This window comes from Eptatretus burgeri, chromosome 12 (genome assembly GCF_056783735.1).
Source record: "Eptatretus burgeri isolate ZD-2024b chromosome 12, Ebu_testis_v1, whole genome shotgun sequence".
NCBI lineage: Eukaryota > Metazoa > Chordata > Myxini > Myxiniformes > Myxinidae > Eptatretus > Eptatretus burgeri.
Window position 1 is genome coordinate 292,036 of NC_140972.1, and position 23,428 is coordinate 315,463.

The 23,428-nt window shown below is 41.6% G+C and overlaps 2 protein-coding genes across 2 annotated transcripts in view; both read left to right on the plus strand.

The window, feature by feature from the left end:
- Positions 1–23,428, plus strand: part of LOC147014942 (deoxyribonuclease gamma-like) — a 346,105-nt gene that overhangs the window by 155,804 nt on the left and 166,873 nt on the right. The gene's annotated exons all lie outside the window — the stretch shown is intronic.
- Positions 1,711–20,934, plus strand: LOC147014947 (deoxyribonuclease gamma-like). The gene is made up of 8 exons (XM_085849214.1): positions 1,711–1,924; positions 5,457–5,554; positions 6,809–6,895; positions 13,360–13,472; positions 15,325–15,437; positions 15,936–16,081; positions 17,272–17,368; positions 20,499–20,934. Exons 1-8 carry the CDS (start codon positions 1,781–1,783, stop codon positions 20,556–20,558), a joined length of 858 nt encoding a protein of 285 aa, XP_085705340.1. The 5' UTR covers positions 1,711–1,780; the 3' UTR covers positions 20,559–20,934.

Here is a 23,428-nt window from a genome sequence, read left to right on the forward strand (position 1 = left end):
CTTCAGTCACAATGCGCACACATGAAGATAAAGTCAACACATCGTGACGTCTGATGATCTCTGTCAGAATAATCAATGGTCATCGTCTTTGATTATCAGAATTAATGACATTTTTAAAAGAATATCAGAATATTTAAAAAGTCAAAATGATGATTATAATTTGGAAGAATTAATATTGCACTTTGTGTGGATCATTTGCAACTTAGTTTGAAGCACTGTTTTAAATAGACATATCAATTTCACCTGTTATTAAATTGTTTTAAATAGACATATCAATTTCACCTGATATTAAATTGTTTTAAATAGACATATCAATTCCACCTGTTATTAAATTGTTTTAAATAGACATATCAATTTCAGCTGTTATTAAATTGTTGAAGAAGAGAGATCAATTCCACCTGTTATTAAATTGTTGAAGAAGAGAGATCAATTCCACCTGTTATTAAATTGTTGAAGAAGAGAGATCAATTCCACCTGTTATTAAATTTTTAAAGAAGAGAGATCAATTCCACCTGTTATTAAATTTTTAAAGAAGAGAGATCAATTCCACCTGTTATTAAATTGTTGAAGAAGAGAGATCAATTCCACCTGTTATTAAATTGTTGAAGAAGAGAGATCAATTCCACCTGTTATTAAGTTGTTGAAGAAGAGAGATCAATTCCACCTGTTATTAAGTTGTTTTAAATAGACATATCAATTTCACCTGTTATTAAGTTGTTGAAGAAGAGAGATCAATTCCACCTGATATTAAATTGTTTTAGAAGGGAGATCAATTCCACCTGATATTAAATTGTTTTAAACAGAAAGATCAATTCCACCTGATATTAATTTTTTTTTAAATAGAAAGATCAATTTCACCTGTTATTAAATTGATTAAAAAGAGAGATCAATTTCACCTGTTATTAAATTGTTTAAAAAGAGAGATCAATTAAACCTGTTATTAAATTGTTTAAAAAGAGAGATCAATTTCACGTGTTATTAAATTGTTTAAAAAGAGAGATCAATTAAACCTGTTATTAAATTGATTAAAAAGAGAGATCAATTTCACCTGTTATTAAATTGTTTAAAAGGAGAGATCAATTAAACCTGTTATTAAATTGTTTAAAAAGAGAGATCAATTTCACGTGTTATTAAATTGATTAAAAAGAGAGATCAATTTCACCTGTAATTAAATTGTTTAAAAAGAGAGATCAATTAAACCTGTTATTAAATTGTTTAAAATGAGAGATCAATTTCATCTGTTATTTAATAAGACATCAACCATGCATCATGTTCTTCGTCATCAACCATGCATCAACCATCAACCATGCTTTTAGCTCTCATATGAGCATCGTCAAGGTATACAAATTGATCAAAAAGACAAATTTACCTTTTAAAAAATTGTTTTGAATGAGACTTTTGCAAGATCTCTGAGACACCTCAAATCTAACCATTTAACCACCATGTCGACTCGGTGGAGGGAACAGAATGTCCTTTGAATAAAGATGTTCTTTCCTTCTTGAAACAAGTGTGTCCTTGTTCAACCGGAACATAAACGTTTCCTTCTTGATTTATGATGTGTGGAGGAACGAAACGTGTTGTAAAATAAAGCCTGTTATTTATCACAATGTCCCTACCTGCAGAAAGCATGGATCAGCACTTCTCATCAGCAAAGCCACACCTTTGGCACAAAATGTGTCAAGAGGTGCTATATAAGGACCAACTTCGACCTCACCACTTGTGTGAACCTTTTACTCTGCAGTTTGAACAGTTTGCCGACTGTTTTCCTCGCCAGTAAAAGATGCATAAGTCTTTGTTCTTGTTCTTTTTCTTCCTCGCCTGCTGTTTCGACATCAACCATGCTTTGAAAGTTTGTTCATACAGTGGGCTGGTCTACAATAGAGTTCAATCGCAATGTCCAACAGTCATACCGGAGATAATCAAGGTAAGCAAAATCTGTGCATGATAATGGGGGTTTTGATGGAAGTTTTAAAAGTGAAGATGATGAAAATAACCAGGAAAGTAATTACTGTCTTCATTGCAAAAATAAAGACAGTTCCATTGAAAATTTTGTCATTTGCTTAAGTGTATAATAAATCACACATTTCAGTGAAATTGGTGTCATTTATAAGGCATTTATTTTAATTGTTTGTGCTGTAAAATCAGATGAAGGAGATGGAAGTGATTTACTAAATGTGTGTTACATCATTTGGGTGTTTTGATCCCTCTGAAGTAGTAAATACAACTTCTGAAGAGTTGCTTCATGACTTTCACCACCTTAGAATCAAAAGGTTCTCACAAACAAATGGTCAATTTTCAGAAAGGATGTTTTGATTCGAAGGCGATGCTCTGCAGACATTAAGAGACACTATCAATCTGGTAAAATACCTCCTTAAAACAGGCCAATATGGTTAATGATTGGTTTGAAGAACATAACACTTTCCCTTAACTAGTCAAGAGATGCAATGTGCCTCGATCACCCCGATCTTCTTTTTGTAATAAGGGTGTGGAGATAATATTCCTTTAGGAATCAGAAAATAAAGTTTGCAAGTTGTTACAGAGGTGAGTTGCAAAGGCATTTCTTTATTAGGAATCCAATGTGACATGAAAATGAGTTTAGTGGGAGGAGAGATACAACAAAATGCTATGTTATTATAAAATAAATATCTGCTGATACATTTTTGAATGATATTTGGATAAAAGGTGCAGCAATAATTAGCATTGTCTCATGAGAAGAAGCAGGAATTCATCCAGATGAGATTTTCATGTTTGTTCCAAGGAATTTTCCAAGATATCCAAATAAATGTCTTAGATTTCTTCACATGAATGATATAAAGTAATTTAATTGTCAAGGATATATTAATTTGGGGAAAAAATTAAATACATACTTCTGGAAGATATAACCTGTCATCATAACATATCGAATTTGAGAATTGTGTGCTTGTTTGTTTTTTTATGTTTCACTTCTATGCACTCTCTTGAGGAATTAAAAATGAATACAAAATAATATTGCATTGGGAATGTTTGTGAATTCGATTGATGACCACAAGTGGCCACCCAGTGCTGTCCAAAGATTGGGGGGAGATGGTACCCTGCGCTGCCCACCTGGGTGAGCTTTTCACAGCGGTTATTTCGGGATGTATCGGACATTGAACAGCGATGAAGTTATGAGCCTCATGGTGGTTACCTTTTGTCTGCGGGATGGCGACCGCACTGTCTTCCTCCACATCCCAATATACACTTTCTAGTGGCCTTTGGCAGCCTGAAAACAGAGCAATGTGTTGTCACTTAAAACCTTGGTCAGATTCTGAAGGACTGACACCCAAAATTTGTGGCTTCTTGATGCTATGGTTTACCCATGAAATAATAACATACGAACACACAAACAAACAAAAACACTTGAAAATATTCATAAGATCTTATAATTGTTTTGCTTTTTGAAACCACACAAATTAGTTCTAATATTTTTGTAATGTTCACTCAAACCTGCGAATTTGAATTTTTTTTTAACTCTCTCACCCTTGTGGTGGGAAACCAGCTGCTCAAGAAACCTCCATAAGCCCAATCGGCAGGTCAGTAACCGGCCACCACATGCTCTTGTTTATCACGAGTAACTTCCTGAGCAATTAGTGGCTCCATTATATTGCACCTGATCTTCGGTCCATGTTGCCGCGGACAGCTCAGGAAGTGCGAGGGAGGTTTTCCCCGTGCACACGCTTTGTTACACACCACAATCGGCCCATCCTCGTCAATACACCAAAGTGAATATTCTGCGGAAATTGTAGCACGAGATTCACGAACGTTTTTGAAGGTTTCTCGTGAAAAAGCATTTCAAAATGAGTCAAAATGTGATGTCTGTTGATGAGGAAGGTGTGGATGATGATGATGTGGATGATGATTATGTGGATGATGATGATGACGACGACGACGACGACGATGATCGTGATTTTGAGTCGGGGAATGACTTTTCAAACAGGAAAGTGAAACTGACAGTACTGACGACAATGCTGTGGGAGTTCACAGAGGTGTTGGTGGGTCGACGGCGTGGTTGGGGCAGAGGACGTGGAGGGGATGGACAAAGTCCTGACTCCCCCAGGATGGACTGGGAGTTTACAGTGTCATGTTGAAGTTTGCACTGGGAGGAGAGATGATGCCAAAGCTATCAATAACCTTGGGGTTACAGGGAACTTGGTCGTCCGAATGACGGACAAATTCTCAGGATGGAATTATTCCCTGTACACTGACAGATTCAACACCTCAGTTCAGGTGGTTAAGTGTATGATCACACAACAAGGGATAAGGAGGTGTGGAACTACTATGACCAGCAGAAGATAATTTCCCAAGACCCTCACAAGGTGAAACAATGAAATCAAAAAGGGGAATGGGAATTTCTCTTCGATGGGATTGTTGCTCTTATAGTTTGGCAGGAAAATTGGCCCATATAATTTGTCACCTCAATCTATGGCTGTTCCCCTCCTGAACATGTTCAATGATATAATGGTGCTGAAAAAAGAAAGATTCCTCTTGCTTGTCCAATTGCAGTGAAGGCCCATAATGCACAAATGGGGGGGGGGGGGGGTTGGACAAACAAAAATGGCCAAATGACTCAATTGCAGAAATGCCACCGCCACGATAAATGGCCAGGTCGCTTGGTAATAAAATTCTTCATGTGCACAGTGTACAATGCATACATACTGATGGGTTTCACAAAGTGCCATGCTCCACCAAACAAGAGAGCAGTCAATTTCCATTTATTTATGGAGAAACTGTCAGGAACTTGTAAGAGATGTTCCATCCAATGAAACAGCATTTGATAATCGACCCTCAGCAGTTTCAGGATGAGTGACGACTGAAACGGGATGCTCACCATGATGTTGAAAAGGCTCCACATGCGACTACCAACAATCGATGTGTTGTGTGCAGAGAGAAGGACATCATGGCAAAGCAAAGGAACTCTCGGGCAAAGGACGAGGACTTGCCAAAACGCTGCAAGACAATGCACTGGTGCACGGACTGTGAAGAATTCTTATTTCTCGGAAAGTCGGGATATGACTGCTCGTTTGAATGGAACCACAAACTGGAGTATTGGTGATAAACTCAAGAAGAAAGAAAGCAAAACAGTCTTTGATTCAAAATATCATTTAATTGCAATTACAGGACTAGAAAAATAATTTTAAATGCAGAAAACAAAAATAAAACAAATTTTAACTTTTCAATTATTTTTCGAAAGGAATCCCAGGGTGGGGGAACAGAAAGTCCAAGGAGCTCAGGGTTCAAAAGGTTAACACACAATCCTTGTTTTTGAATGAATTGTTGAATAATTTTTGAATGAATTGAATGAAACATTCTCCATTGTTTTGAATGAATTGAGGTTCAATGAGTCTAAATCTGGACCTGTATCAAGAAAATCGTCTTTGTGTTTCATTTCTCTTTCATGTGCAGCTCATAGTCAGTGATCTTTTGTTTGTTCTCTTTAGATTTTCACACGTTGTGACATTCTCCTCTTGATCGCAACAAAACCTCCTTCGGAAGGAGACGTGAATCGAGCAGCAATGTTAGTCGACCTCCTGAACAGGTTTGGCAACTTCAAAATTTACAAAATCTACATTTTAACAAAGCCTGTCAGTGGCAATGAGCATGAACAAGACCTTGTGCTGAAGTTTGAAATTTTCTCTTTGACATTTCTCTTACCCCGTCCTTGTTAAATAAATAAACATTGGGAAGGGTATGATGAAGCTGTAGATCAAATATTTATGACAGTGTTTGGATTAAGCTGAAAACAATTCTGAGAATTCGAAGGAAATTATTCAAATGTAGTTTTACAGTTCACTCACACATTTCTCTGCAACATTCTGACAGTGGCAGAGGTTGTTCGAGTTTATTTCTGGAATTATGAAGGTTCTCAAAGGGTTCCATCATGAACCATGTTTTGTGTTTGAGTACATCATCGCCAAGCCAGGAAATTAGAGAGTAGAGATGGACAAGAGTGAAAGGGGAAATAATAGACTTCCCAGAATGAACCATTTTGAGAGAGATCTGGAGACTGAACCGGAATACTTTGTGATGGTTGATCATGTTAAACTAATGGATCATTTAGTTTATATTTAATAATCCACTATTTTAATTGCTTACATCTTTCTTTCATGGGCTGGCAGCATGGTCTCGAGGTGTGCAGACTCACCTCAAAGCTGACTCATCTGGGTTTGAATCTCAGCCGAACTATCATTTGTCAGGGTGGTGTTTCTCAGGCAGGGTTTGTGTGTGTGTGTGTGTGTGTGTGTGTGTGTGTGTGTGTGTGTGTGTGTGTGTGTGTGTGTGTGTGTGTGTGTGTGTGTGTGTGTGTGTGTGTGTGTGTGTGCGTGTGTGTGCAATGCCTTGCATGGATGTTGAATTGGACGTCCCATCTTCCAGCATTAGTTTTTGGACATTATTGATCCCACGGTGTACTTCGTGAAGAGTTGGCGAGCTATCTCTGGCACCTTGGCCAAATTCCAAATTCCTGTCCTGACTCCCTGTGTCAGAGTGGTGACCCGTCGATGATTGTAACCTGAGCCATGAAAACTACTTCGGCAGCACCGACGCTCTGTTCAAAGCATGGTTCATGATCTGCTCTTTATTACATCACATTTTACATTAACTTTGTTTGTTGTTTGTTTTTCATTGTATATCTTCACGTTGTTGGACCTTTATAATTATTATATTTATCTCATGTTATTTTGAAATGGATGTTCAGAAAAGTACATGGAATTATCAAAAGAACGTTTACATTGAAATCCAACTTCCTGACACAGGTTTTACTGGAACTTATTAACTGGAGCATCTCCCCTAGGGAGTTCCCTGAAAACACCTACAACTACATTCAGAGTGAAGAAATGATGAAAGGATCCTGGAGGAGAGTGTTTGCGTTCATCTACCGGTACGTCATCCAATGATCTTCATGAGGATCATTACTTCGAGGGGTGTGAGATCAATTGTATTCCCTTCTATAAACATCCACACATGACGTTTGTTGTACAAAGATGATTTGAGAATGGGATGTAAAAAGTGAATTATAAACATTTCTTTCATGTCCAAGTTCACATAATATTTATAAAAATGGGATTTTTCACTTACAACTCCATTCCAACCCATCCTTCCCCTCTTGGTGTACAATGGTTTTTATTTCTATTCTCTCCCTATTACCTGCAATTCCTATCTTCCCCACTTTCCCAACGTCCCCCATCCCTCTCAACAAAACACGCTGTGTCTTGTCTTAAATCCCCCCCAAAATAATCTCCCTTTCTCCTTGCATACCCACGAGTTCTGATCCTTCTGCTTCTTCCTCTTCTTCTTCTTAATCCTGCAGGCACACCTTCTTTATTCTACTTGCGCTGACTCACTCGAGCCTTTCCCTTCACGATTTCTTCCACCAACCTTCCATTCGCGAATCTTACCTATTCTTCAAAAATACATCAAAAATTAATAATCTTCCTTGTATCCTTTCTATATATACACCTCCTGTAATCATGTGTCACTCTCCACTCTTCCTGATACGTTTCATTGACCCAGCAGCTTCACTCTGCGTTTACCGTTCCAAATTCACCACACACCTCCACGATTTTACCTCAACCTTCCCTTTTCCAAATGTAACGCAATCCTGATTTGAAATAAATAAATTCACTTTTGACGATACACCTCCCATAACCACGTGTTTCTCCCCATTCACTATTCACCTCCACGGTTTTTTCTCCAAACATTCCATTACCTAATCTGATGAAAACTCTCAAATAATAATAATAATAATAATAATAATAACGGTTTCTTATAATGCCTCATCTGCCTCTTTCACACGTGTGGTGCTCTTCACTGCATCATAATTCACTTGTCTTGTTCTATTTCCACAGACTGTTCTCAATTCGACCTCATATGTGGTGACTTCAATTGTCATCAAGCCTGTTTGCAAGGTGTGGGTCCCTCTCTCACCTGTCATGGCACTTCAGCAAAAGCTCTATGCGACTCATTGGGACTGGTCAACTTCCTAACCCAGATATCAACCAATTGTATTCCATCTCTTCTGGATCTGATTTTGACAAATTTGCCTGAAAATATTGGCTGTTTATTCTCTGCTCCAATCGGTTCTTCTGACCACGTCCTTGTCAAAGTAGACATCTCTCTGGCTGTTATCAGAGAACCACCTCAGTGCAGTTGAGTCTGACATTTCACTCAAGCTGACTGGCAGGGTCTCCAAGAAGCCATCAAACTTCAAGACTGGTCTCCCGTCACTACTTTCTCCAACATCAACTCATCCTGGGAATTCTTTCGAAGATATTTGCTCTCCCTCATGCACAGATTTATCCCATCTCGTCTTCAGTTGTCCTACCCTTCCTCCCTCCCATGGTTCACTAAAGCTTGTGGCGAGGCAGTTCTCCTGAAACAACTTCCCTTTGCCTCATGGAAAGCAAACCCAACTCAGGGTAATCTCAGTTCCTTCCATAAAGCTTGGAGCAAGTGTGTATCTACCCTCAGGAGAGCCAGAAAACAACATCTTTCCAAGCTCAAGTCTGGACTCTCAAACCTCTCTCCCTCCTCCAAATCCTGGAAGCAACTAATCAAATCAGTTTCAGGTGTGTGTTCCCCCTCCATCCCTCCCTTACCTCAATTGGCCCCACTGCTGATACCGTAAGTGAAAATGGCTGAATGCCTAAACTCGGTGTTTGCATTGAAATCTTGTGTCCAAAACCCATCGCTTTCTGTACCAACCTTACCCAGTCACATGCCACTGTCCCTGGTCTCTGTGTCCTTTTCTCCTGACAAGGTGGAGAGCTTGCTGTCAAACCTCGACTCAGATTCTGCAACAGGTCCAGATGGCATCAGCCCACGTGTCCTAAAAACCTGCTCCTCTGTGCTTGCTCACCATCTCTCTGTTCTATTTACCCTCTCATTTGTTCAAGGTCATCTGCCATCAGCTTGGAAATCAGCAAACTTTACTGTCCCACATAAAAAATGAGCAAAAACAGATCCCTGCAACTGCAGACCAATCAGCCTTCTCCCAATCATCAGCAAGGCTATGGAATCCTTCATCGGTTCAGACATTAAATCCTTCCTCCTCCCCAATGGCCTGATTTCCAATCAATTTGGTTTCAGAGCAGATCACTCTATCCTGGATATTCTGCTTCTGCTCTACCAACAATGGATTGAGGTCCTCAATTTCGGACATGAAATCAGAGCCATATCTCCAGACATATCGCGTGCTTTTCACAAGGTCTGGCACCCTGTCCTGCTCCCCAAACTCTCTTGCGATGGTATCCAAGCCAATCTACACTGATGGCTTGCAGACTTCCTCTACTGTGGCAGTCAACGTGTGGCCCAAACTGGAGTGCTTTCATCCCCTCTTCCTGTCCAGGCTGGAGTTCCTCAAGGGAGGGTTATTGGCCCTGTCCTTTTTCTTGTTTTCATCAACGATCTCTCCGACTCTCTGGAAAATCCGATTTATCTCTTTGCTGATGACTCTTGCTGCTTGCAGCCTTTATTGATCTCTGTAAATCATTCGATTCAGTGAATCGGGATACCCTCTGGAGGATTCTTGGTCTTCATGGGGTGCCACCCAAACTGAACGATCTGATGTCTGAACTCTACTCTGGTACTGAGAGTGCTGTGAGATGTGGTGGTACCATCTCTGACATATTCCCAGTTGTTACTGGAGTTCGTCAGGGGTGCATACTGCCCACCACACTTTTCAGCACTTCTATGGGCTGGATTCCAGGGAGGATATCAGACAGATCAAGCTGCCTTGCATCGTTTGGGAATGTCAAGATCTCTGACCTTGATTTCACAGATGATGCAGTCATCTTTGTGGAGACTTGAGATATCCTTTTGGTGGCCCTCGAGGTGCTGAATGAGGAGAGGGAGCCACTGGGATTACGGGTTTCCTGGGTCAAAACTAAGATCCAGGTTCTCAATGACATCTTGGATGCTGCTGTCCTGTCTGTATGTGTTTGTGGTGAGGATGTTGAGGTCGTGGTGAGATTCACTTATCTTGGCAGTGATATTCATGTCTCTGCTGGCTGTGAATCAGAGGTCAATAGACATCTGGGTCGGGCCTGGGGAGTCATGGATTTCTGGAGGATGGGGTGTGGCGCTGCCGGTACCTGTGCGGGAGGACGAAAGTCCGAGTCTTCAGGTCCTTGGTGCTTCCAGTCTTGCTCTCTGGATGCGAGACTTGGATTCTGACCAAGGATCTGAGACGGAGACTTAATTCCTTTGGTGCCAGGTCTCTTCGGAGAATCCTTGGTTATCGCTAGTTGGACTTTTTGTCCAAGTAGTGGTTGCTGAGAGAGACTCAAATGAGATTTGTTACCTGCATAGTCCGTGAGCATCAGCTGTGGCTGTATGGACATGTGCCTCATTTTCCTAACGCTGATCCTGCTCACCAGTTTATCTCAGTGAGGGAGTCTCTTGAGTGGAGGAGGCCAATGGGCTGACCACATGCCTCGTGGTTTCAGCAGGCTGATCGGCATCTCAAGGTAATGGGGATGGGCCAGGCATCTGCCTGGAGGGTGGCCAGACAGAGGCCCCTGGAGTACCGACCGATGGAAAGTGGATGCAGTGACGCACTGCTCTGCCACATTCTCCCATACATGACTTGACCTGACCTGATGACTCTACCCTCTGCCATACCATCGGTCATCCCTCAGACCGGCATGCAGCAGCTTCTTCGCTCACTGCAGTTCTGGGTTAAATCACGAACTGATCCAACACGTGGAACATGTCTTTCAATCCGGACAAATCTCACACTCTCACTATGTCTCTCTGAAAGGACCGTTTGGACCCCCCCCCCCCCAATCCACTTTATCAACAATCCTCTTGAAGAAGTCCTTTCTTTCAAGCTTCTGGGTCTCACTATGTGCCATGATCTTTCCTGGGAAAGCCACATTTCCAACCTGGCCTTCAAATCCAGTCACTGGGAATCCTCCGTCGTGCAAAGTCCTTCTTCGGCCCACCTGAGCTACTGACCACTTACAAAGCTTTTGTCCGCAGCCTGATGGAGTTCTGCTCTCCCCTCTGGGTTGGTGCTCCTGCCTCCCACGTTTTTCGGCTTCACGCTGTGGAAACCAAGGCATTTCGGATCATTGGTATCTCCAATGAAGAGGCTGAGTCTTTGGGCCTCTCTCTCTTTTACCACAGGTCTGTCAGTGGTCTTTTTGTCTTCTGCCGTCTCCTCTCCGATCTTGCCCCCCACCCCCTCCCTGTTGTGTCTGTGATTTGTCCCCACTATGTTTCCAAAGGGTGCTCAAGGTCCACCAACAACCTCCTTCTAGTAAAACTACCAAAATCACAAAACACTGCTCACCTTCACTCTTTCATTCCTCTTTTTCCCACCTTTGGAACAAACTCCCTCACTCTGTTCAATCCCATTCTTCCCTCCAGGCCTTCAAAACCGCTGTTCACCACAACACCTTATTGTCCCCCATCCAATACCTATATCTTTTGTACCCCCGTTCGTCCACCCCAAACCCACCTGCTTCAAATTCCCTGCTTTCCTGACTGAGATTCTCTGTAATGTCCATCTTGTATCCCCCGTGTTCCCCCCCCATCCCTCCCCGTCCCATTCCACAGATTTCCTGATGTCTCTGTTCCCCACTGTGTTGTCCTTCCCACTCCCGCCCCTCATGTCTCATGCCCCCCTTGTTGTGTGTTGTGTGCTCGCTCTCATACGAGCCTCGATAAGGTACACAATAATATATATTCCCACGACGTCCATCGTTTCTTACCGACATCCTTCCTCGCTGGATTCTCATCACATCCTTTCCCTTTTTTTCCTGCACTTATCAAGGGATCAACAACTTCAGGATTCATCGATTTGTGATGAAGAGAAAGGATAAACCTTCAAAACTTGAAGATAATTCAGATTGAAACAAACTTGAATCTCAATTGGAATTTGAATATTTTTGGTGGACAATGTCTCTTCAATTTCTATTTCGTTCTCCTTCACAACCATCATCATATTGTACCAATTTATAAAATAATAACAATCACTTAAAAACCACACAGGTTCCCAGGATCAGATCAGATCCATTCCAACATTCTGAATGACGTGTTTACATCCTTCTGTTTAATAGAGCAGAAATCCCTTCTCAAAACAACAGTTCCATCAGGCTGGAGGAAATCTGACGGAGTGATGATCAAAAAGAAAGGAAACAGGAATGAACAAGGCAATTAGCATGGTGTCAACTTGAGTTGTGTGGCAGGCAAGTTCATGGCAAACATACTGAGGGATGTCTGTGTTGAACACATGGAACAGAACGCTCTGTTCACGCACAACCGCCACTCAAACTGTGATGTCATACATTGTGGACACAAGAATCCAAATGTTGAGTTCGTCATAAATAAACACAACTCTACCATAATATAAACATGAGCAGAACGAGAGCGACAATAGGAAGAGCACACACCGTGTAGGAAAAAGATCAAAACCCCCAAATATCCCCCAACCTCAAAGCAGAGGAAGAAGAAGATCAATAGGTTTCAAGTGTTGAGAATGATGAACCAAGTTGATAAGATCACTGAGGGAATATTCTTCAACAGACGAGCAGAGGAACAAATACGAGGAAACTGGTTCATGAGATTCACGGGAAATTACCGGAAGTAGATAAAGAAAAACATTCGGTGAAAGAACAATTACACAGTGGAACAATGTCCGCATACAAATGGTTATCAGTGCTACGGTGAACCAAGTTCAGTTCAACAGAGTTAATACTGGAAACATGACCCCGGAAATATGACCAACAGATACCACGTGACCACAATTATAACTTCAATGTACAGGAAGAACAATCAGATGACTGAAAATCCTGGAACAAGTGATGTGTGTGTGTCTGTGTGTGTCTGTGTGTGTCTGTGTGTGTGTGTGTGTGTCTGTGTGTGTGTGTGTCTGTGTGTGTGTGTCTATGTGTGTGTCTGTGTGTGTGTGTCTGTGTCTGCGTGTGTGTCTGTGTGTGTGTCTGTGTGTGTGTGTGTGTCTGTGTGTGTGTGTGTGTGTGTCTGTGTGTGTGTGTGTGTGTGTGTATGTGTGTGTGTGTGTGTGTGTTTGTGTGTGTGTGTGTGTGTGTGTGTGTGTGTGTGTGTGTGTGTGTGTGTGTGTGTGTGTGTGTGTGTGTGTGTGTGTGCGCGATTTGTTTGTAACTTCTCCGTGAGTCTGACACCATGTATTAAAGAAGTTTTCATTTCCTGGGAGGGATCACTCCCTGAAAGAGGTCTCTGTTTTTGCCATATGTGTGAAGGGGTCGACCCAAACATATAAAAGTTGAAAATCCTTGATGTAAGAAATGTGAGCAGGAAGTTTGTCTTACATGTTGTACACGATTCAATGCAAGTTTAGTTACTGGTTTTGTTTGTTTGCAGATCAGACTTGGTGGAGATGAAATATGATTCCACGGAACAGGGTCCAAAATTAATAGATTATAATATCTTTCATCCAGAGGCATTCTTCGTGAGGTTTCAGGCCAATAACACCAGTAAGTATTAAAATCTTTCACATTTTAGTTTACATAATGCTCTTTTATCGGTACAAAACAATATTTACTAATATTTCATTCCACATCATTACAGATTTGGAATGTGATTTATTATTGTGTGATGATTGTTCATGAGTTAGTTTGATTGTTCCATAACACCCCCATTGGTCCAGGGCCTTGTGTATTCCCATGGGAATTTTATGATAAATCTAATGTTTATTGTATTAAATGTGTTGATATGTTATGGAACATTGGAAGCAAGTCGGGTTCCATGTTTTTATACGAGTTCAATAATACATTTTGAGATCCCAGAATGAGGACACCATATAATCGGTGTCTCGCTCTTCCCCATTGTCTGTGATTGTTTCGAGATCAGTGTTGAGATGCCTTGGTTCATTGTCCTTTTGTGTGTGAGCTTCCAAGATCGCCATCAGCTTAAACTTGTCCAGGCAGACTTGAAGGGAACCATCTGATGTAAATAGAGATCTTAGAATGGAACTGAACTGGCACATTCCAACAGCGAATTGGAGATCAACATCTGGGTGTGATCATGCATTGATGAGCAGTCGAGCGAACAGTGATAGGTTCTCCTTGAGCTCAACATGAGTGGCAAACTTGAGATTTTTTTCTTTGAAGCAGATTTCCACGTAAGTTAGATTTCCACGTTCAAATTCCGATTTGCTGTTGAATTAAGACCAGGTGGCGTTGACTCAGCCTGTCATCCTGAGGTTGGCAAAAATAAGTACCAGCTTGCTGGTATCCTGTGTCGGAGTGGCGATCCGTCCAGCATTCTGCACAATAGCCCAGGAAACTGCTTAGTCAGCACCAACGCTCTGCACAGACTGTTACCAATGTATGGATCGAGATTGAGCTTCTTCATCTTTTTCCAAGGACTGAGTGCACCAACGATGTGCGTTGTTACAAAATCCTCACAGTACTGATTTCCAATGACAAATCCACTAAAGGTAATACATATCAGGGGTGTGCATTCAGGTGTACTCCTTGGGTCGAAATTAAATTGAAAAATAGCAAACACAATGAACTAACATTGCAAACAATTATATCTTCCAAAGGTGTATTTTAATTAACTCAAACACCCAATTTTCATTAATGCACTCCATTGGAGTTCCCTTCGTATGCATGCAAAGTTCAGGGCCCCGAGTTTTCATAGTTTTGGAGTTATGGAGGAGATTGACGGATGAATGGCCTGACACACACACACATTTATGAGGAAAGATGACCAATATGAGCGATATTCAAAAATCTCTCTGAATGATCATCAAAACACACCAAGGTATGTTTTTTGTTCAACATATAACATAAACATTTCGTTGGACAAAAAAAAAATATATATACATATATATATATATATATATATATATATATATATATATATATGCCCCGGTTAGAATAGGTGTACCATATCCCTGTGTCATAAGAGGCGACCAGGGTTGCGTCAGGAAGGGCATCCGGCGTAAAACCTGTGCCAAATGATTATGCGGATCATAACGGATGATCCACTGTGGCGACCCCAAATGGGAGCAGCCGAAAGAAGAAGAAGAAGAAGATATATATATATATATATATATATATATATATATATATATATATATATATATATATATATATATATATTCATATTTATAAAAATATATCTGTACATATCTATATATAAATAAATCCATACATCTTCATTTAAATATATATATATATATATATATATATATATATATATATATATATATATGCATAGTTTTCATGAGAGATACACCTGGTGTTGGTGTTTGTGCCTGTGTTGTGCTAAATTGTGAGTTTCTCAATTACAGACGATAACAAATTTTGGTTTTTTCAGGTATCAAGAATTTGATTCTTATCCCCATTTGGACGGATCCAACAGAAGTGAAGAAAGAAAGTCGTAAACTTTCTTCAATGTTTCAAGCAGTTCAATCAAAGTGGTACAACACGGTATGAACAATAAAAAAAAAACTCGTTTTTTCAATAAAATCTGTGCAGATGTCCCGTTGTAAATTTAATATCCACTCCACATACTTTATGACTCTTGAAATATTTTTTTATGATGCAATGTAAATTCAATAACTTATAACGCAGGTACATTTTGAAATTAACCTTCAACAAATTTTTGAGAAATACTTCAGAAAGTTCAATAACAATGGTGTAAAGTCAAGGGCTCAGGATGTGCAATGAATGTTTGGATGGATTCCTTGGTTTGAGGGTCCACGAAGCCAACATCATCAATGGAGTCATAAATGGAGCTTTGTGGACACAAGTACATTTACACAACGTCGATCATACATCCTTCAATCGTGGACATGAGTACATTTACACAATTACCATCACGCATCCTTCAATCCTTCATCTGGAAAGAAGATTAGAAATTAAATAATATAATTCTGGTGATCGAGGATCCAGAGATCACATGACCTTTTTCTGTTTCTTCTGTAGATGACCGCCATGTTTCTCGGAGACTTCAGTGCCATCACACATCCTCAGGAGGACGAAAGTCTGAACCAGTTTGGTGACTTCCTTTGGCTCATTGATGAGAATATGGACACAATGGTGAAAGAGGATATCAACTCTGCAAATGACCGGTTTGTTTGCAATTCCTCAATTATATTGGGACATTATATAGTAAGAGCAACTACAATCCTGAATGATGTGATCATTGGGATTATTCAGTTATAACATTCGCAAAAATGTGAAACTTGTTCTTCTCCTTACCCCACTCCACCCAGATTCCTTACCTGTTACCTATCCCCAACCCTTTCCCTTATTTTCCAAACTCTCAACCTATTTCCTTTCATTTCTCTTTCCTCTTACAATGACATAGCTTCAGTTGTTAACCACAAGCCTGGTGTTGGTTAATAGTAACCAATATTAACTGCAACATTTTGACTAAAAGCAATATCAATAAATAAATAACTAAATAATAAACACCTTGCAGACACACAAGTGAATTGTTTTCTTCAAAGGAACTTTGCAAAAACGTGTTCTTGATTTGTAACAAATTATCTTTACATGTTTCATGATGATTTATGTGTGATTATCAGTTAGACTCATGAACTACCAACTGCAATATGATTACATCACTACCCATAAATGAACACACATACACACACACACACACACACACACACACACACACACACACACACACACACACACACACACACACACACACACACACACACACGGTACAGAAACAACTCCGAAGTCGGTTTCCATCTCAGATGAATAACTTTATTAGCCTCTGTTGGACTTCATGCGAAATGAGGGCGAACGGATTTGGTTTCTGTTCACGTCCTTGCGTGCGTGTGTCCTCAACCATTTCTCGGACATGCATTTACCGATGTTCTTTAAACTTGTCATTCAGATAACGAATGATGTCTTACATATGCTAGTCATTTATTTTTCCACATCAGATCGAAGATGGCCGACTGGTAGGCTGGCGTCCATTTTAGTTGCACATAAATATGGGCTAGCCCATCACGTCCACACAGCAAAATTACTCAAACAACGGGGCTGTGACATTTTATGTCTTTTTTATACTTGTTTTCCCAACCTTTTTACTTGTGGGATCTGCAGGGAATCCTTACATTCTGAAATCCTACACCGATTCATTGGTCCATCCAATGGCACAACACCCTATCATGATAAACATAATGATGAGATATCGTGTGCTGTTTGGATTAGGTTTTGGGGTAGGGTTGGAGTTACCTTCCTCTGTGTGTAATACGGTTCTCTCCCCCTTGTTTCCCTTCACGTGTTTTCAAACTTACAGATTTGTGGTTTTTGGATCGGCATTACAAGAGGCTATTGTACCTGGATCAGCAAAACCTTTGAACATTCAGACGGAATACTCTCTCAGTGAGAATGAGGTATGAGCAGGGTATACCTGTCACTGATTGGACATTCAGAACATACCGATCATTCATAGTGCACTTTTCTATTGATGGTTGATCGTTTGGTGCTTGGTTATACTTGGCGTTCCATAAAGTGTGCACAAGTACATCAATCAGGTTTTTTTTTATTTTTTATTTGTATACCTTGGTCGAGGCTCGTATGAGAGCCAACACACAACTCACAGCAAGGAGGCATGAGACAAGAGGGGCGGGAGTGGAAGGGACAAAACAGTGGGGAACAGACACATTCGGTGAACTGTGGAAGGGAGAGGGATGGGGATGGGACGGGGAACATGGCGAAGAGAAGATGGACATTTCAGGGACTTTCAGGAAGGAAAGCAGGAGAAATGAAGGAAAAGGGCTTGGGTGGATTATCGGGGGTAGAAAAGATCGAGGATTTGGATGGGGGAAGATAAGAGGTGGTGGTGAACAGCTGTTTTGAAAGCCTGGAGGGAAGAATGGGAAAGAATAGAGTGAGGAAGTTTATTCCAAAGGCGGGAAAAAAGAGGAATGAAAGAGTGAAGATGAGCAGTGATTCGTGATTTTGGTAGTTTTACCAGAAGGGGGTTGTTGGCGGACCTTGAGCGCCCTGTGGAAATGTGGTGGGGACAAATCGCAGAGAGAGCAGGGGGGGCAAGGCTGGGGAGAAGTCGGTAGAAGACAGAAAGACCACCGACCAACCTGCGGTGATTGAGTGAGAGGCCCAAAGACTCAGCTTCATTGCGGGAGATGCCGATGATCTTAAATGCCCTGGTTTCGACAGCGTGAAGCCGAGAAAGGTGGGAGGCAGGAGCACCAACCCAGAGGGAGAGCAGTACTCCATCAGGCTACGGACAAAAGCTTTGTAAGTGGTCAGGAGCTCAAGAGGGCCGAGGAAGGACTTAGCACGACGGAGATTTCCCAGTCGGCGACTGGCTTTTGAGGCGAGGTTGGAAATGTGACTTTCCCAGGAAAGGTCATGGCAGATAGTGAGACCAAGAAGCTTGAAAGAAAAGACTTCTTCCAGAGGATTGTTGAGAAAGTGGATGGGGGGGTTTTGTAAACGGTCCTTTCGAAGAGACATAGTGAGAGTGTGAGATTTGTCTGGATTGAAAGACATGTTCCACGTGTTGGACCAGTTTGTGATTTTATCCAGATCTGCAGTGAGTGAAGAAGCTGCTGCTTGCCGATCTGAGGGATGACAGATGGTACGGCAGAGGGTGGAGTCATCGGCAAAGGGAAATAGAGGATTTTCCAGAGAGTCCGAGAGATCATTGATGAAAACCAGAAAAAGAACAGGGCCCAGAACGCTACCTTGAGGAACTCCAGCCTGCACAGGAAGAGGGGATGAAAGAACTCCATTTAGGGCCACACGTTGACTGCGACAGGAGAGGAAGTCTGCGAGCCATGAGTGGAGATGGCCTTGAATACCATGGGAAGAGAGTTTGGTGAGTAGGGCAGGGTGCCAGACTGTCAAAAGCACGTGATATGTCCAGGGATACGGCTCGGATTTCCTGTCTGGCATTGAGGACCTCCATCCATTGATGGGAGAGCAGAAGCAGCATATCCAGGGTAGAGTGACCTGGTCTGAAACCAAATTGATGATTGGAAATCAAGCCATTGGAGAAGAGGAAGGATTTCATATCTGAGGCGATGATGGATTCCATCACCTTGCTGATGATTGGGAGAAGGCTGATTGGTCTGTAGTTATAGGGATCTGTTTTTGCACCTTTTTTATGCAGGGCAGTGATGTTAGCAGATTTCCAAGCAGATGGCAGATGACCTTGGGCAAATGAGAGGGTGAATATAACAGAGAGAGGGTGAGCAAGAGCAGAAGAGCAGGCTTTGAGGACACGTGGGCTGATGCCGTCTGGACCGGTTGCAGAATCTGACTCGAGGTTTGAAAGCAAGCTCTCCACCTTGTCAGGAGAAAAGGATACAGAGTCCAGGGACAGTTGGGTGCGACTGGGTAAAGTGGGTGGAGATAGTGATGGGTTTAGGACACAAGATTTAGCTGCAAACACCGAGTTTAGACATTCAGCTTTATCACGTGTGGAATCAGCAGTGCGGCCATTTGAGGTAAGGGAGGGGATGGAGGGGGAACATACACCAGAAACAGATTTGATTAAACGCCACCAGGATTTTGAGGAGAGAGAGAGGTTTGAGAGTTCAGACGAGATGAGAAAGATGTTGTTTTCTGGCTCTCCTGAGGGTAGATACACACTTGTTCCGAGCTTTGTGGAAAGAACTGAGATTGCCCTCAGTTGGGTTTGCTTTCCATGAGGCAAAGGCAAGTTGTTTCAGGACAACTTCCTCGCCACAAGCTTCAGTAAACCAAGGGCGGGAGGAAGGGTAAGACAACTGAACACGAGAGGGGATAAATCTGTGCATGAGGGAGAGCAAGTTTCTTTGAAAGAATTCCCAGGATGAGTTGATGTTTGAGAAAGTAGTGATAGGAGACCAGTCTGTAAGTTTGATGGCTGCTCGGAGACCCTGCCAGTCGGCTTGAGTGAAATGCCAGACTCGACGGCGGTGAGGTTGTTCTCTGATAACAGCCAGAGAGATGTCCACTTTGACAAGGAAGTGGTCAGAAGAACCAATTGGAGCGAAGGAAGAGCAGCAGATATTGTCAGGGAAATTTGTCAAAATCAGATCCAGAAGAGATGGAGTACCATTGGTTGAGATCCGGGTCGGGAAGTTGACCGATTGGGTCAGTCCCAATGAGTCGCAGATGGCAATGAAGGATGAAAGGTTACGTTTCTCCTTCATTTAGATCTATCTGGTTTACAATTAATACAGTTCTGTGTTCCATGGACGTAATGATTTTTTTGGTTTTCCCAGTTTAATGAAATTTCTGTTTTATATAATACTTTTTCCCATTTTAATTGAGGATGAGTTCAATGAACCTGGACCAACATTTCAGAGGTGATAAATGTCCTCAGTAAACACATAAGATGATCAATGTGTGTTTGGAATTTAAAGTACCCAGACGAGTGTAATATTATACACAATACATATGATCTGTTAAATCAATAAGTTTGATGATAAAAGATAAGATTTGAAATGTTTATGAGGACATGTTAAAAGTAACGTGGTTAAAGGATTCCTTTTCCTGATACTCCCACAGGCTCTGTGTGTCAGTGACCATTACCCTATCGAAGTGGATCTGAAGGAAATACCGGTTTAAACGTGTCGCACCCAAGATCGTGAGCAACTCTCGATTTGATGCAATCGCCGAGAGCACATAATGAAAGGATGCAGCTAATAATGGAGCTTTAAGGGATTAAATTCGTGATTATTCAGCATTTGTGCTTTTCTTGTCCCTTTGCAAATCTTTTGCCGAACATATAATTCTATAAGTGGTTTATTGAACAAGTTTTAAATGGTATTGTCTTGGGGTTCATCAGTAAAGTGATGGGGCAGTCTTTTCACAACTTCTTCACATTATGCATGCCAGTTCACCGAGCTGTTCTTTTTCTTCTGATTTACTTGTTCCTCCTGTACCCTTTATGTAACTCTTCTATCAATGTCTGTTTCCTGCAAATAAAACTCATGAAAACACATGAATGTATTGCGTTTGCATTTGCTTACCTGCTGTTCAATTCAATATGGCTTCATTTCAGGTCTCCTCATAAATGTGTGAAAGCCATGAACAAGAAGAATAAATCATTTGTGGAGGTATGCCATGTCGTTGTCATTCTTACAGAATAACTTACAGAAAGAAAATAATTTATAGAATCTGCTCCATTTTAGGTGTTTGCAAAAAGTCATGGGCCACGTGATATCCTGTACAATTAAAGAGATGTACCCGAAGAAAAGCTGCAATTGGGAACAACATTCACACAAACATAGTTCAAAATGTCATTCCAAATGATTTCACAAGACAAACTAGGGATGAAGATCACACAGCTGTGTTATTCCATTAAAGGATGTGTGCCTTGAAAACAGAACTTAATTGTTGATTTTTTAAAAAACTCAAATTGGTAATTATATATTTCATGATGGGTGAGGAGGAAGAGGGGAAATTACTGCAAATACACGACACACATGACTGCAATCTGACCCAGGAAGGTTTTCCCCAGGAGCCAGTAGTTTTCCAATTATCATCAAAGAGTGGGGATCCCGAAGGCTTTGCTGCAATCCCATCATTCGCTGAGCTGCCCCACCTTTTTCATGTTGAAGTCTTCAGTAATGGACTAAATCGTCCTCATCGAGGCCAAGTCTTAAATAAAAGAACTGCATTGATCGAAAAGTAAGGAAAAAGAGAATAGTCGAAGAGTTTTTGAGGAAGAAATAAATCAGTTTTTTGAAAAGGGGAAAGTCATGTGTTTGGGAAGACATGAGAAGGTAAAGAATTCCAGTTTGGCAGTGGAGGGGAAGAAAATAAATATCGTAACGACCCACCCTTGAGACGCCAATGGCTACACAGTAATCATGTGATGTAGTGGCTTGTCCAGTATTCCTTGATCTCGCTAATGGTGGAGGTACACAAGAAGTAAGTTCTTGTGAGCAGAAACCGAAGTAGTATCTGCAGAAAAGAGAAAGAGAGCCTCCTATGTGGCGTAATTTGAGCGTGTCAAGTTTTGAGTTCACATTGGCAGAGTTGACAAGTCAACTAACTTTGGATTCAATTCTGTCCAGTAAGTTTGTGTAGCTGCAACCTCCCCAGATGTGAGAGCAGTCACAAGGACGAATCAATCATTTGTCGAGTTGGAGCAACTGTTCATAGGAGAAGAACTTTCGACATCTGAACAGGACTCCTAATTTCTTCAAGGCAGACTTAGCTATTTGTGTAATGTGTGGATTCCAGGATAAATTTTATGTTAGAGTAATAGCTCATAGGTTTATTGTATCAGAAAGTGTAATTGTGGAATTTTCAAAGGAGATTGGAGAAGAGAGAGAGAGAGAAAGAGAGAGAGAGAGAGAGAGAGAGAGAGAGAGAGAGAGAGAGAGAGAGAGAGAGAGAGAGAGAGAGAGAGAGAGAGAGAGACAGAGACAGAGACAGAGACAGAGACAGAGACAGAGACAGAGACAGAGACAGAGACAGAGACAGAGACAGAGACAGAGACAGAGACAGTTTTTGAAACATTAAACTTAACTTGATTACATTTGCCCCGCCAGGATCAGAAAGCAACAGTTTGCAAGCTGCAAGAACTGCCCTGTTGGCAGCTACAACACGGGCCTGCAGTGGCGGCCCGTGCACCGTATTTGTGTCCATCCATCCATTCGTTGTGTTCATTGCGTGTGCCACTTGAGCTGGCACGGAGACTACGATTGTGCAGCCCATGCACCGTTGTGGTTCACTGCGTTCAGTTCAAAAGGGAAGGCCTTGGACTGCGTGTGAGCAGCCAGCCACGTTCCCTGTCACCTGCATTGTTTTGAGCCAGAGACTGCACGCGAGCAGCCTGGCTCCCTGCTAACTGCTTTTCTTTTGCAGAGTTCATTGATCCTGGGCCATGGTTTAGTGTAAAATTTGTAAGTTAAGGTTAAGATGTACTGTAAATATGAGTGCGCCCCCGGCATGTTTGTCTTAGCGCCGGCAATTTTATTTAAGTCGTCCGTGTGAGTGAGTTTGTTTAGGTAGTTACTCAGCCCTTAGGTTATTTATTTTGGGGACACGAATACCATGAATGTCGCACTCAGGGATCCGTAGGTAAAATGTACTAGGGGAAAACTACACATGATGGCACACAAAAATTTGACGACTCGGGACGAGTCTGTAAAAAGGGGAGGGGGTAGTGTTGTGGTTGACCAAATTCGCAAACCACCATTCAGGTCCCTTAGGTGAGATATCTCGGTAAGTATATGTGTAGTTAGGCCCAAACCCGTTGTCTAGAGGGAATAAATGTCATTCATGGGGGCTGCGACTCTTCAGGATCGCCGTTTTTCTTTTACTATCTTTATTTTGGACCAACCGCCATTATTACCACCACCAACCACGTCTCAACAGCCATCACAACAACAACCACCAACCACAACGCCGCTTCACCACAACCGCCACGACCTTTACCGTCACAACTCGCCACCATCGCATCACCGTCATCTCGCGCCACTCGT

Excerpts from the sequence above, each read along its gene's own strand:
- LOC147014947 (XM_085849214.1), top strand. The coding sequence starts at position 1,781 with ATGCATAAGTCTTTGTTCTTGTTCTTTTTCTTCCTCGCCTGCTGTTTC. Across the intron at positions 1,925-5,456 it reads TCATACCGGAGATAATCAAG|ATTTTCACACGTTGTGACAT; the intron begins GTAAGCAAAATC and ends TGTTCTCTTTAG. Across the intron at positions 17,369-20,498 it reads ACTCTCTCAGTGAGAATGAG|GCTCTGTGTGTCAGTGACCA; the intron begins GTATGAGCAGGG and ends ATACTCCCACAG.